The following is a 14,474-nucleotide window of genomic DNA, read 5'->3' on the forward strand; positions in this document are numbered from 1 at the left end:
ATTTGGCACGATGTCCATAAGCAGTCCCTTATATATCCTTGGGATGTGTTTGTTTGACAGGCCTAGATGAACAAGCTCCTCCAAATCTTACGTTTGGAACTTATTTGAACTTTTTGACATCACAACCAGCATGTCTGTACCCCCACTCAAAACTGTCCCCACCACTTTTTAAAACAAAATGACGCCAACATGCTACGGCAGTACCATGGAATTTTCTTATACCATGTATATAGTAATCAGTCAGTACCATGGTATAAATCAAATACCAGGTAATTACCATATGATATCCTCACTGTAACAAGGTACTGCCACAGTACTTTTTGTAAGGGTGCTTTCTACATTACTGTAAATATTTAAACTATTACTGTAAATATTTAAACTATTAATAAATGTTAGATATTCTCCAAACTCAGTTTGGAAAGTTGAAAAAGTAAAAGTAGCACTGGAATACTGAAGGCTTCTAGAAATCATGACATTGAGTAAGGTCTAATATGTGTCAGTGCATTCAGCCTCAACTCACCTGCTCTTTGAGTTCGTCAATCGTTCTCTCAGCCATCTTCATTTCCTCCTGTAGTTTCTCTTTCTGAGATCTTAGAGCATCCAATTCAAAATTCTTCTTCTCCATTTGTTTCTGGAGCTTTGAGTGCTCTTGTTTCTCTGATGCAGACAAGTCACGCATCCTAAAGCACATAGAAGTTGACATTATTGGTTCATTGATTTTCACAGAGCACATTCAAATAATTGAGCTCACTCTCACCATTGAATACAGTCTCACCTTACTAAAGCCTCCTTCAGACGAGCATTCTGCTCCTCTAACTGTTTCACATGGTAACTAGAAGCTGCTCCATCAGAGCCTGCAGGCAAGTTATCATGGATCAATAAGCACCTATGGTTGGATTTATTAACTTAAATATTGATGTGCGCAAGTGTGTACCTTTTTCCTCTATTTCATGTTTGAGTATCTCCAAGTCCATAGTAAGTTCCTCTACTTTCTCTTTCAGGGTGTCAGCCTCCTGTTGCAGTGACTCCGCCCTCTCTTCAGCCATTTCCTTATCCAGTGTAGCCATCTCAATGGCATCTGCTGTATCTGCCATCTCCTCCATGTAGCGCTCTTTAGCTTCAAGAGCTTCCGTAGATTCCTACAAGACAGAATCTGCCAGCTTTAGTATTCAAACACTGACACTTCTCATAGTCTGAACCAATTTTTGGAAGTAGAAGTAAACATTATACCTTCTTGGCCTCCTTGAGTTGTTTCTGCAGGTCATTTTGTTGTTCTTGCATCTTACTCTTCCACTCCTGCAGCTGCTCCAGCTGAATCTTGTGCTTCTCAAGCTCCTTCAGTTTTGCCTTGTCCTCTGTCCTCTTTATCTTCAGAGTCTCCAACTTTTCTTCCAGATCCTTCACCTGGACACGCAGTGTCTCCTCTTCCTGCAAAAAGCTTGTTAGTCTGTTATGGAAACACGTTGACATGTGCGCCTCACATTTTGGCAAACTACCTTTGACTTGGCCCAGGATGCAATGAGGCAAAAGTGATAACTGTATTTTTGCATATGATCATGTGTGACAGAAATTATCTCACTTTGTTTTGACCTGGGATGTGAAGAGCTCCAGGTGAGGGGAGGGTTCCTACAGGTGAAGGTATGACTGGAGCAGCTAGTGGTGTTTGAGCAGGTGTGCTTGGTTCACTGCTGCTCATCTCTCCTGCAGAGGCTGAGCCAGAGCCCACCTTCACCCCCACCCCTGTCCGTGTTTGCTGAAAGAGGGACACAGATAATTGACAACATGCTAACTTCTTTTGATTTATTGTGATACCAGAGTAAATTGCTAAAATATAGGTGATAAAATCCAATCATAAAAGCATCAAATCATAAAAACTTACAGTTAATTTGCCATAACTAGTTTCAGTGTCTAATTTGTGTATATATTAAGTGGCCCCAAAAAGTATTTAGACACATTAGTCACACTTAATCTATTAATAAATCTATGAAATTCAAAATTGCATTAGATACAAAATATTAACATCTGTGGCATCTGCAAGCAAATTGTACTGGACCTTTTCACAGAACTAACTTTGGCGTTTAACCAGCTGGTCTCTATATATATACACACATCATTTCATTTATTTTTTATACCCATTTCTCCCAATTTGGAATGCTCAATTCCCACTACTTAGTAGGTCCTCGTGGTTACTCATCTCAATCCGGGTGGCGGAGGACAAGTCTCAGTTGCTTCTGCTTAGCTATATTATTATATTAAAATGGTCTTAATAGAATATTTAATAAAATTAATAAAGAAATCTAAAGAGTATCAATTTGAATAAAGAATAGATATTACATGAAATTTGAGAGGGCGACAGGAAGCAGCAGGGATCGGGGAAGCAATCACAAGCTAGGACTCAAACTTAGGTCGCCTGTGATGGTCCTGCACTATACAGTATGTCGGAGTACTGCCCACACAGCTACAGTTTCAATTTGACATTTTTAAGTATGACTTAATTCCAAATAGGTTTTGGGGCAACTGTATATACACACACACACATACAAACACACACAGACAAGGAAAACTGCTGAACACAAAGCTCCACTGATGATATAAAAATCTGCAAATCTTCTTTCACATGATCTATCAAACACATATGCTCACACAAATAAGAAATACAGGCCACAGGACTGAGCTTACCTTAGGCTTTCTGGCCATGGTCTGAGGAGAGAAGACACATGTACACAGATATATGACCACCATCGGTCAGTAAAAAGAAGAGGAAAGAAGAACAGGAGAGAACAAACCAATAGTGATGATTAGCAACAATAAAAAGGGCACATTAAGCACTATTCAAGGAACATTCTGGGTTAAATACCAATAAATCTGAATGTGTGGCATGCTGTTGGTTACTACAATCGCACAGTGACCCATAGATTTCAATTATAAGTGCATAACTTCCAACATATTTTATGTCTTTTTTTAAAAGAGATAAAAGTCTAAATTATTTTCTGTGGTAATCGACAGAATCAAAACCAATTCTGGTGATGGAGTTTAATACATTTTTATCCCAAAATATTCTTTTAATGATGCTACGGAATATTCCTGATCATACATACTGTCAAGGGCATAGAAGTAATTTTTTATCCCCTTTTCTCCCAATTTGGAATGCCCAATTCCCACTTCTTAGTAGGTCCTTGTGGTGGTGCAGTGACTCACCTCAACCCGGGTGGCGGAGGACAAGTCTCAGTTGCCTCTGCTTCTGAGACCGTAAATCCACGCATCTTATCACATGGCTCATTGTGCATGCGCAGAGACTCACAGCATTCTCCGCGATCCATGCACACTTTACCACGTGCCCCATTCAGGTTACTCCATGTGACTCTACCCTACCTAGCAACCGGGCAAATTTGGTAGCTTAGGAGACCTGGCTGGAGTCACTCAGCACACCCTGGATTCAAACTCGTGACTCCAGGGGTGGTAGTCAGCGTCAATACTCACTGAGCTACCCAGGCCCCGCGTAACAGTAATTTTAAAAGTGTGTGTGTGTGGCACAGATGTCAGTATGTGGCTCACACAGACCCAACACTTACAGTGCAGTATTAATATATATTACAGTATATAGTAAAGTTTGACATAAGTATTACATTCATATATACATATTATATACTTATAATATTTGTAGTATTTTAAAGATTAAATTATTGCAAATTAAATTATTGCAAATGTTGCCAAATTAGCTGCAAAAATAAAGGGTGCCTTGTGGAGCACAATAAAAGACTGAGCACTAGCTGGTCCTGAATAAATTATTTAATCAATTACAATAATGACAACTGTGCATGTGCACAATTTTATTTTTGACTCTGTGCTTGTGCATTGTGGGATTTACATGTATCCAAGTGGCTCGAGTGTTTTGACTGTTCACCAAAATGTGTTCAGATCCATTTAATGATTCATTCAGTGGCCATTTCTGGTGATGCCAGAAGTTGGTGACAAATGATTGTCTTGTGTGAAATTAGTTAGTCACTGAATCAACAAATCAAAAGTTTGCAAAAAATGTTAAAAAAGAAAAGTAAAAATGTTAATCCTTTAAAATAAGTATGTCTACAGACATTAGAGACTTTAGTAGAGGTTTTAAGCATTATAAGAGCTAAGCAAATCTATCATTTCTCTACAGTTTGTGAGCTGCTGAGCATGACTTGTATCAAAAGACAACAATAATATTCTTATAATAATTATGAGTTTCAATAATATCTGCACATTTTCATGTATTAAAAAGTGTGTCTACATACAGTATCTAATTTACTTCAGTAAACTTCATGTGTTCTAAGAATACAGTAGATCTATCTTTTTTCCCTACAGTTTGTCGACTGCACACCAACATAGAGGTAAAAAAAACAGGAGCTGATATTACAAATAGCTTTACATATTTATTACAGATCTAGTAATCTGCTTAAATTGACAAAAACAACTATTACCTCACAAACATATTGTAAAAAGCCTAACTTAATGAAGACTGGTGCTGATATAAACTCCACTTACAATGTGTGCTTAAAAGAAGGATTGTCCTTTGTTTTTTGTTTTTTTCTGAAGTGCATTTCACGTAATGCTGCCAATCAAGAATGATATGCAATAAATAACTCTCATTTGATTGTTCCTCATCTCTAGATGATTAATTTAGATCTACATCAATGCCAATAAAAAACATGGATAAAGGCGCATTGTTGAAAGCAACTTTGTAGAAATGAACGGAGCCTCGTTGATTAGACTGTCTCACTGAAGGCCTACTACATAAAGGTTTGTTTCAGCCCATGAAATTCCCCTGTGATTGGCTGTGATTGCGACAATGTAATGTTTGGGTGTATTTTCACAGAGAGGTACATTTTCAGCAATTAAAACCTTCAGTTTCACTGTTCCTCATACGGAGCTAACGTATATTTTGGAAGACTTTAAATGCATCAGTTTGGTAAGTTATTTTGACTACTTGTATGTACTTGTTATGTCTTTAATTGAATTGGTTGGTTATATTCTTGTTATATAAGAGGTTAGGTTTAGGGATGGGGTTGGGTTGGGTTAAGGGATCTTAAATAGTAATACGATTGCATAATGTAACTAAACTTCTATTTAACCTGTGCAATAAATCCAAAGATTGCAGAGCATGTGATGGAATCATCCGAACTGAGGTAAGAACGGCATGACAATGATATTTTGATGATGCAGGCAAAACGTATGGTGATATTTTGGTAATGAGACTGCCAACAGATCATGAGACTGATCACAACAGTTCCAAAAGTGTCAGTGTGAGCCTCTATGAACCTTTACATATTTCTCTCACTGTAAGTTGTCGCTTTTCCCTTTGCACATGAACGTTAAAGCAACTAACCCACGACTCTCTCTGGCTATGTGTCTGCCTGCGGCGCACAACGCCTGGCACCAACTGGGACAAACAAGTGTACTCACTAACATTGGAAAGACATTCAAGCATGCATAATACAGCAAAATACAGTAGTAATCCCAACAATTCCATCGCAGACAAAACCATTCTGCACTTACATATTTTGGCAACATATACACAGTGGAATGTTTAGAATTTATGTGACAGTTACATAAGTTGATGGTATGTGATATATACATATGTATCACATACCATATATATAACTTCTAAGTTGCTATGTTATTAAGAGAACACAATGTACTAAAAATGTGCTTAATATGAATTTACCATTGCATAAAATATTACAACAACCTATTACATGCACAAACATACCAATGATCCAACAAATAAACAAAAAAGTAATAATTTTTTTTATAAAAGTAAAAACACACGTTTATTTAGATATCTAAATAGGGTCATATGATAGACTATTGTTTTTATATACAGTTCATTTTAATAACTATAGACACACCCTAAATTTACCCTAAAATAATAGTTTTTTTGCATTTTCAGAAAAAAAGAAAAACATGAATAGATTTAGAACATTCCCAAATTATTTAACTCTCTTCGGGGACAATTTTTTGCCCAAACTATAGCGTACTACCAACAGCACACACACACACACACACACACACACACACACAACATGGAGCATTCTGCATGCCACAAAAGTAGTGAACATAGATTTAGACTTTTGTACCTTACGAGTTGTAGGCGTCTGTCTCATCATCTTGACGTTTGAAGAGAAAAGACACGCATACAGGTGCACACACACAAATGAGATGCAGAGAAAGAGTAGGGAGAAGAATTCAGTCACATTAACAGAAAAGGAAGATGAGAGTAGGCCAAGCCTACAGCAAAGCCACAAACACACTCATACAGCATTCAGCAAGTAATGGCCACACACACACACACACACACACACGCACACACACACACAGCGACTGTTGCAGCTTGTCTCTGCTGCAACTGAAATCTCCCTTGTCTTTTGCTGCAGGGATTAAATCCTTTTCTTCAAACAAGAACAGGGGCATCTTATGCCCCTTTTCTCTCCATTTCTCTTATTTCAATTCCTCTTTAGGCTCCAACGATCAGTAGCCTTCTCTCTGTGTCTGCATCCATCTCTCGCTCTCTCCTGCTCTCTCCACTCTAATTCTCTCAATGTCACTCTGCTGTGCCAATGGCTGCCTAGCAAGTGCATTACATCACTAGACATACACCCCTCCCTCCAGACAGATAGAGAAAGGCTGTAACAAAAGAGGAGAAGGGGGTGTAGGGAGGGTTTGAACTGATGGGAGTCTGGCCTGAATCCTAGCAACGCTCCAGTGTCTCTATACGGGCTCTCAAGTCTGTCTTTGTAAGAGTGTTGGAAGTACATAATGCTAATTATACCTTTCTTGCAGGGCAATAACCATTACAGACATGGTTCCCTCCAATATTCTGATTAGTGGTCCATAAACATAAACATAAACTTTTATATTTGGTACATCCCAATCTTGAACATCGGGCTACATTCTTGCTTTCTTACCACTTATTTGCAATTAATTGGTTAAGTTAATGGTATACTTGAACACTTGTATACTTGTATGGCTAATCCTGTAGAACATATCAAAATGTGCTTATGTGCATTTTAAATGCAATACTGCACTTTGTGAGAGCAGATGCATCACTATTGGAGTATCCATTACAGAAAAGAGCATCGAGGAAGGGGAGAGGAAAAGATGGGGTGCTATTGAAGAGAGACTGATTGATATATCACATTACAACTCTGCAAGAGAGAAAAGTGATGTGTAGTAGACGGGAAAAGAAAGGAATAGAAGGGTTGTCGAGGACAACAAAACGTATAAATCACGCGTTCCCTTCTCTATCTTCTATTTCAAAACAATGCGACTTTGGTTATATCATGTCATATCTATGCCCTGTATTTATGTTACATGTGCTGAAATCAATCAATCATGGCTTTTACAGTATGTGTTCAACCACAAGTGTTGTCTTGTTTGTCTAGTTCCTATGTTAACTAACAGCATTGTCATGTGCAAAAAATTAGGACACCCCATGAAATATTTAGATATTTTTAGGAAATATGGACATATCAATATTTGATTTATTTTCAAACAATATCTATAGTTAAAGGTGATGTAATTGAACCAAAAACAATGACATTTTAAACATGATATCAGTTATTTAACCAAAAATGTCCAAATATGCCAATTCCTTCTGAGGAACTTGTCAGGACACCCTATGCCCTAATAGCTGGTATTGCCCCCTTTGGCTGAAATAACCTCAATAAGACATTTCCTATAACTGTCTACTAGTCTCTGACATCTATTGGGAGAATGTTTTTCCCACTCCTCCATGCAGAATTTTTTCAGCTGTGAGATGTTTGAGTGGTTACTTGCATGCACAGCCCGTTTCAAATCAACCCACAGCATGTCAATAGGATTAAGGTCCGAGCTTTGACTTGGCCATTCCAGAACTCTCCATTTCTTTCTTTTGAGCCATTCCTTGGTGGATTTACTGAAATGTTTTGGATCATTGTCACGTTGCATAGTTCATATCCACTTCAGCTTACATTTTCAGACAGATGGTCTTACATTTTCCTAAAGCACCCTCTGATAAAATTAAGAATTCATAGTAGATTCTATGATAGTGAGCTGGCCAGGCCCTGCTGTAGCAAAGCAGCCCCAAACCATGACATTTCCACCCCTATGCTTCACAGTTGGTATGAGGTTCTCATGCTCAAATGCTGTCTTTGGTTTGAGCCACACATGTCTTCTGTTACAATTCAACTTTGGATTCATCTGTCCAAAGCACATTGTTCCAGAAGTCCTGCTCTTTGTCTAGTGTTCTCAGGCAAACTTAAATCTTGCCCTGATGTTTTTTCTTTCTTTCTTTTTTTTTTTTTTTTTGACAGCAAGGGTTTCCTCCTTGCACACCTCTTGTGCAGTCTCTTTCTTATGGTAGATGAATGTACTTTGAAATCAACTGTGGCAAGAGCTACCTGTAGGTCCTGAGATGACATTTTAGGACTGTTAGAGAATTCTTTAAGCATCTTGCAGTCTGCTCTTGGGCTGAACTTGCTAGGACAGCCTGACCTGGGCATGTTGGCAGTTGTTTTAAATGTTCTCCACTTGTAAATTATTTTCCAGACAGTGGAAAGTCTCCTCCACAATCCTCTCTAATAATGTTCTAATCTTTTGCAGCTGATGTGGTGCACCTGATTCTAATTTTATTATTTTAGCATTTTAAGTAGTAAATAAATGTGGGGGTGTACTATCTTTATCCTCACCAACAATTGCATTTCTATTAAGTACATTTTACAAATAATTTAATAAATAATTTGACTTTTCTTCAGTTTTATTAGTTTATTTATATCTCTCAATATTGTTCAAATGAAGATTTAATGTCCATATGTTGAAGGTTTTCATGGGGTATCCTATCTTTTTCACATGACTGTATATCTATTGTACTTGGTTTGTTGATTACTTCAAATTTAATTATAATGCTGACCTCAACTTTAGTTTCCTTGATGATTTTGGATTGTAATGACATGGAGAGGTTTTTAAGCACTTGTGAGTTTCTTCAGTCATTCATTAGTTCTGATCACCACTTTTGTGTGACTATCACAGACATAGAAGATTAGCCTAAGTAACATTGATGGGTCTGGAAATATGCAGAGAGGGTGGATTCAGGCACTGGTAAATTGGGCCGCTTTATGTCTTTGAGATGACTGTCAAATGCGTCCTAATTCACCCTATGTAAAAAGTCAAGTATAATACATGCTTTTATATTAGCTTAGAATAAGAAAGTAAACATAAGAACCTCTGTTGAACCAGCTTTGTTTCTTTTTTTAAATAAATTGTATGCAAAATTAATTTGTCACCACTGATTAATAATAGGACAATGAGAATTAAGCAAGGCCCTCTTTGCCTCTTTTTTTTTTTAGACTTTAAACCATCAGAGCAAGAGCTTCAACCAATCACTTTCTGGTTCCCTGAACCAGTAAACCTCCTAAAATGCCATTTCCCCCAAGCACTGACATTTAGAAGAAAAAAACAGGGACTCGCACACAGGCCTTTCAAGTCCAATATTTCAGTGGCGATCCAATGACAAGATGTCTGCAGTATATCGTCTGGATCAAGGAGAACTAATAATCTCCAGGCATATACAGATTAAGACAAGAAAACAAATATCTATTTTTTTTTTTCAAACATACTCACCAGCTTTCAAAATTGTATCCTCATTACTTGAAAATACTAGAATCAATATGCTATTTATTTTTAAATGTAGTTAAGTGAGGATGCACATGTGCAGGTAAAGATGTGTGGGTTACATCTATTTTCGTTTACCTCCATTTTAATAGATAGATGATACAAGTGCAACCTTCACATAATATATATATATATATATATATATATATATATATATATATATATATATATATATATATATATATATATATAATTTAATTTTTAAACCGTTAAATTGACTTTTACCATTAAAAGCATATAATGCATATATGTTTTAACTCCAGAAAACAATTATCACATTGATCACACTCAAACACAACTTATTTTTAATATTAAATTAATATTCTGGGTTCAACACAAGTTAAGATCAACAGACAACATTTGTGGCATAATACTGATTATTGATTAGAAAAATTATTTCAACTTGTCCCTTATTTTCCTTTTCTCTCTTTTTTAAATCGGGGTTACAGTGAGGCACTTACAATGAAATTTCATGGGGCCAATTTTTGGAGGGTTAAAAGGCAGGAATATGAATGAATGTTGCATTTATATAGCACTTTTCTGATACTAAACTCAAAGCGCTTTACACAGTGAACAGGGGACTCTCCTCAATCTCCACCAGTGTGCAGCATCCACCTGGATGATGCGATGGCAGCCATAGTGCACCAGTACACTCACCACACACCAGCTATTGGTGGAGAAGAGAGGTATTGAGCCAATTAATGGATGGGGATTATTAGGAAGCCATGATGGATAAGGGCCAATGGGGGGAATTTGGCCAAGACACCAGGGTTACACCCCTAAATGTGAAGCTTATAATTGAATAAAAGTACTTACATTAATGTTTCTGTTAAAACAAGTGTATAATTTGAGCTGTAAAGTCATTTTTACGGTCATTTTAGGTTTTTGACGTGATGTCGTCATGGCAACGAAGTTGTAAAAATGGCTATAACTTTACACAGAAAAGGTTAGTAAGTGATTTTATCACACTAAAATCATGTTAAGACACATTTTGTTTATGTCTTGTGGCTAAAATTTTGAAATAGTGAGTATTTTCATTTTTACAGATTGGCCCCATTCACTTCCAGTTTATGTGCCTCACTGTTACTTTGATTTTTTTAAAGAAAAGGTGAGGCAAGTCAAGTTATTTAATTTTTTTTGTGGTAATCAACATTATGCCACAAATACTGTCGATTGAGCTTAACTTATTGCACCCATAATATTCCTTTAAATCGAAGAGATCTGCAATTTTAGTATGTGCGAACACTTACGTGCTAACTAACCACTATCTTCTAAATGTGTCACTCTCAACTCTCTTTCACTCACTCCCAGGTCTTTCTCACATGCATAAACTGAACATAAAACATATTTTGCATGCTAATTGATAATATACATTTAAAAGCAGTCATTCATCAAAAAACACTGTCAATCAGCCTGTACATCACTACCAAATCTATAGAAATACAAACAAACACGCATCGTGAATACACATAAACATGCACATGCACTCGGATAATGTGCTTTTTGTGTGATGTCATGCAACAGAGCTGTTAAATGTTGTGATTGCTATGGAAACAGAGGTTAGAGAAACATGTAGCACCTTTTTGGGTTTGGTTCCTCGCTGCACACTCAGGCGGAGAAGGAAGAGGTGAGAGATTAAAGTTCGATCAGACAGTGTGCTTGTAAGTGAATAAAGACCACAGTCTCTTACATACACAATACACCATTTTATCTTAGACTGAGAAATGGCAGGGGAAACAGGAAATAAACCAGAAAGGCTGATCATGCATGTTTGTATTAGTGAGTGTAGTGTGTTCATGCAATGTAGTATGTATTTTTGGTGGGAGGAATAAAAAGTGTGAAGACATGCTTCTTAAATTCATTAGAGATGGAATCAGAATCAGGGTTCAATGGGGAAATGAGAAACATGGCACATCTCTACAGACAGTACAGAATGTGGATTATTCCCTGATTTCAGATGGCCAGAGTGACTATAACTCCCTCTGGTGTAAAGGAAAGGTAAAACACAACACTTAAAACACAAAATATTCTCAATCTCTGACTCCTCATGCCCTCAGAACTCCAACAGTCCATTCACTGATTATCTGATGCATATTGCTTACAAAAATGGCAAGAGGTGGCCAAAATCATGAGCTCCTTAGGCTTTTGTCAGGGGGCACAACCTGTGGCATGGTGGGTTCACTAAGGTCCTCTATTATATCTACACCTATTAATCCGTAAGTACCCTCACAGCACCATCAGTCAGGCTTGCGTAGGCTATCCCTTCATCCACACAAAAACAAAGATATGTACCAAAGACAATATAATTTAACATTGTCATTAATACTGATTATTATTAATGACAATAATCAATTATATTTCAGGTATATTTGAGTTATTATGTCCATTTTGCTTACATATGAAATAATTGGTCTCTTAGCAAATGCTGATAATTATACAGTGGGCTTTTTATCTTGGTACAGATTACAAAAAATTTATTTTACATATTTTATTGTAATCATAGGTTTTTCATAATTTTTGTCACATTTTAAATTAAAATATAAGAATTGTATTCCATCAATAAATATGATGTCTTAAAATTGCATGCATTATATTGCATACATATTACATTATATTAGAGGTTGATCAATACCGATAACTAAGGTGGTGAAAAGGGTCGATAACCGATTAATCGGCCGATAGTTTTTAAAATGTATTTATAGAATGTTAAAAAAAACTTTCTTAGCTTTTCCTTGCTATGAGAAAGAGTCCAAAATGAATAAAATCCCAGATGCAGTTTATTGTGCAACCAAAATCCCAATAAAACTTTGAGCATAACGCAGGACTGGGGACAAGCCCGAAATAAACTTGATTCAAGACTCTAATTTTGAAATGACACTATATTTAACTATTTAACAAATTAAGCATTTTATAGCCTATATGTTCATCATATGAAGGACTTTGTAAATATTTACTGTATATATATTTCACCAGATTCTGTTTTTTTTCTCCCCATAAGATATGAAGTTGGAGACACAGTGTATGTGCTGATGAGGAAAGATTATTTTTTTCATGCCCTCACTTTAATTTAGAAAACTGATTAACAAATCAATATAACCAAATTTGCATTGAAGTGAGGATAAATAAATATGGATGAATATTGGCACTCAGTGAATGTTTTTATTTCACCTCTAAAGACCGCTGTTATACTGTATAACCAAGATGCTCAAGATGCAAGACAGAGGAATAAAAAAATGATTTACTATTGTATTGCCAATAATCGATAGTTCCAAAAAACAACTATCGGCACCGATTAATCAGTAAAACCGATATATCGGCCTACTTCTACATTACGTTTTATTACATGTTTATTGTTTACATGCATAATTTTTTATTATTTACAAGTTTTTCCATTGATATATATAGAACAGGAGCTAAAAAGGCACTGTCTCTTTAAGACTACTAGCGGCTGTTCAGCCAGTGAGTGCATATTAACGCTCAATAACACACCGTTATTTTAGCGCATCCGTGCTATGCTTGATCAAGATGAATGTTTCTTTTTTGTTGTTTTTTATAATCAAAATGTCAAGAACAGAAAGGGAATAAAAAAGACATTATTCAATGACAAATGAATTGCGTGGATCTCATCTTTGGACACACATCACATGAGACCAGTCAAACCAAACCTTTACTCGCAATGAAAAGATCTCTGTGCCAAAATTTGCATAGTGTAAAAGATCAATATCGGGATTGTTAAAATTTGAATTAATTGGAAAATGTATATTTTTACAATTAATTTTATTTTATTATTTTATTTTGAGCCATACATGTGATTTTGTTAGATTTAACATAGCAAAATCTAATTATTTTCGCATACCCCCTGGGACCTGTGTGTGTACCCCCGGTTGGGAATCACTAGTCTAAATAAGGGGCATGTGAAAGAGAGGGCAGATTCATAAAAATCTGGTCCTGCATCCGGAAATTGCATTCTGGGTTGAACGCTACCTTATAATGAGCACTTTTAAGGAAGAACTAATCAATGGATTTGTCAATGTTTTTAAGGTTAGTAGCACTAAATCTTTTAAGATATTCACATTTTTATTTTGAGCCGATTTATAGTAAATAAACTACATATCCATGAGCGAAATCATATATTTTTGAGTTATGAAATAATCTGTTCTTATCACTCAGAAGTTATGATTTCTGTGAATTCATGTCAGCCTATTTTGGTGATATCAATGTTTTCCGGACATTTCAGTCTTTCTCCGTTCAGATTGTTTCCATAGAAAATAACTTCTTGGGAGCATTCCCAAGATGGCCACCAAAAGGACTGACTTGACTTGAAAGGGACTTTGGGCAGACATTTTACTATTGAAGTGGGCAGTTAATGAACATAATAAGTAAGCCTATAAGGGGAACCTTTTCAATGGGTCACTGGATTTTGTAGGGGAAAATATGACATAAATATACACACAGACTGACACAAACAAAGTACACATGTACAAATGCAAGAATAGACACCCTTTCATCACTCACCACTTTGTTTGACTTTGGACCTTCAATTAATTCTGAGAAGGAAAGATCAAATTAGATAATTACAATTTTACATGGACAAAACGACTCTAAGCACATAAGTGCCTCTGTGTAATGAAACTATGTGTCTACCTCGCTTGGGCACTTTGGAGATGGAAGCTTCAGGGGTGTCAGGAGATGTTGTATCTGCTCCATTTTCTACTAACTGAATCTGCAAGTGGTAGAAAATTATTTCCAAGAACTCCACAGAAGAAGATGTACACAGTTTCATCAGTCAT

At 36.4% G+C, this 14,474-nt stretch overlaps 1 protein-coding gene across 3 annotated transcripts in view; it reads right to left on the bottom strand.

Annotated features, from left to right (window-relative positions):
- The window catches only part of LOC127661041 (dynactin subunit 1-like), a 37,229-nt gene that overhangs the window by 16,766 nt on the left and 5,989 nt on the right, over window positions 1–14,474 (bottom strand). For all 3 annotated transcript variants that reach the window (XR_007972722.1, XM_052151591.1, XM_052151592.1), the window contains exons 3-12: window positions 14,329–14,407; window positions 14,200–14,231; window positions 11,264–11,284; window positions 6,114–6,143; window positions 2,680–2,700; window positions 1,580–1,753; window positions 1,231–1,428; window positions 935–1,139; window positions 776–854; window positions 521–680 (exon numbers count right to left, since the gene is read on the bottom strand). Coding sequence is in view for 2 of the 3 variants with exons in the window: in XM_052151591.1 (XP_052007551.1) it covers window positions 521–680; window positions 776–854; window positions 935–1,139; window positions 1,231–1,428; window positions 1,580–1,753; window positions 2,680–2,700; window positions 6,114–6,143; window positions 11,264–11,284; window positions 14,200–14,231; window positions 14,329–14,407 (999 nt within the window). In the remaining variant the exon portion in view is untranslated. The remainder of the gene's footprint in view (window positions 1–520; window positions 681–775; window positions 855–934; window positions 1,140–1,230; window positions 1,429–1,579; window positions 1,754–2,679; window positions 2,701–6,113; window positions 6,144–11,263; window positions 11,285–14,199; window positions 14,232–14,328; window positions 14,408–14,474) is intronic.

This window comes from Xyrauchen texanus, chromosome 20, assembly GCF_025860055.1.
Source record: "Xyrauchen texanus isolate HMW12.3.18 chromosome 20, RBS_HiC_50CHRs, whole genome shotgun sequence".
Classification (NCBI taxonomy): Eukaryota; Metazoa; Chordata; class Actinopteri; order Cypriniformes; family Catostomidae; genus Xyrauchen; species Xyrauchen texanus.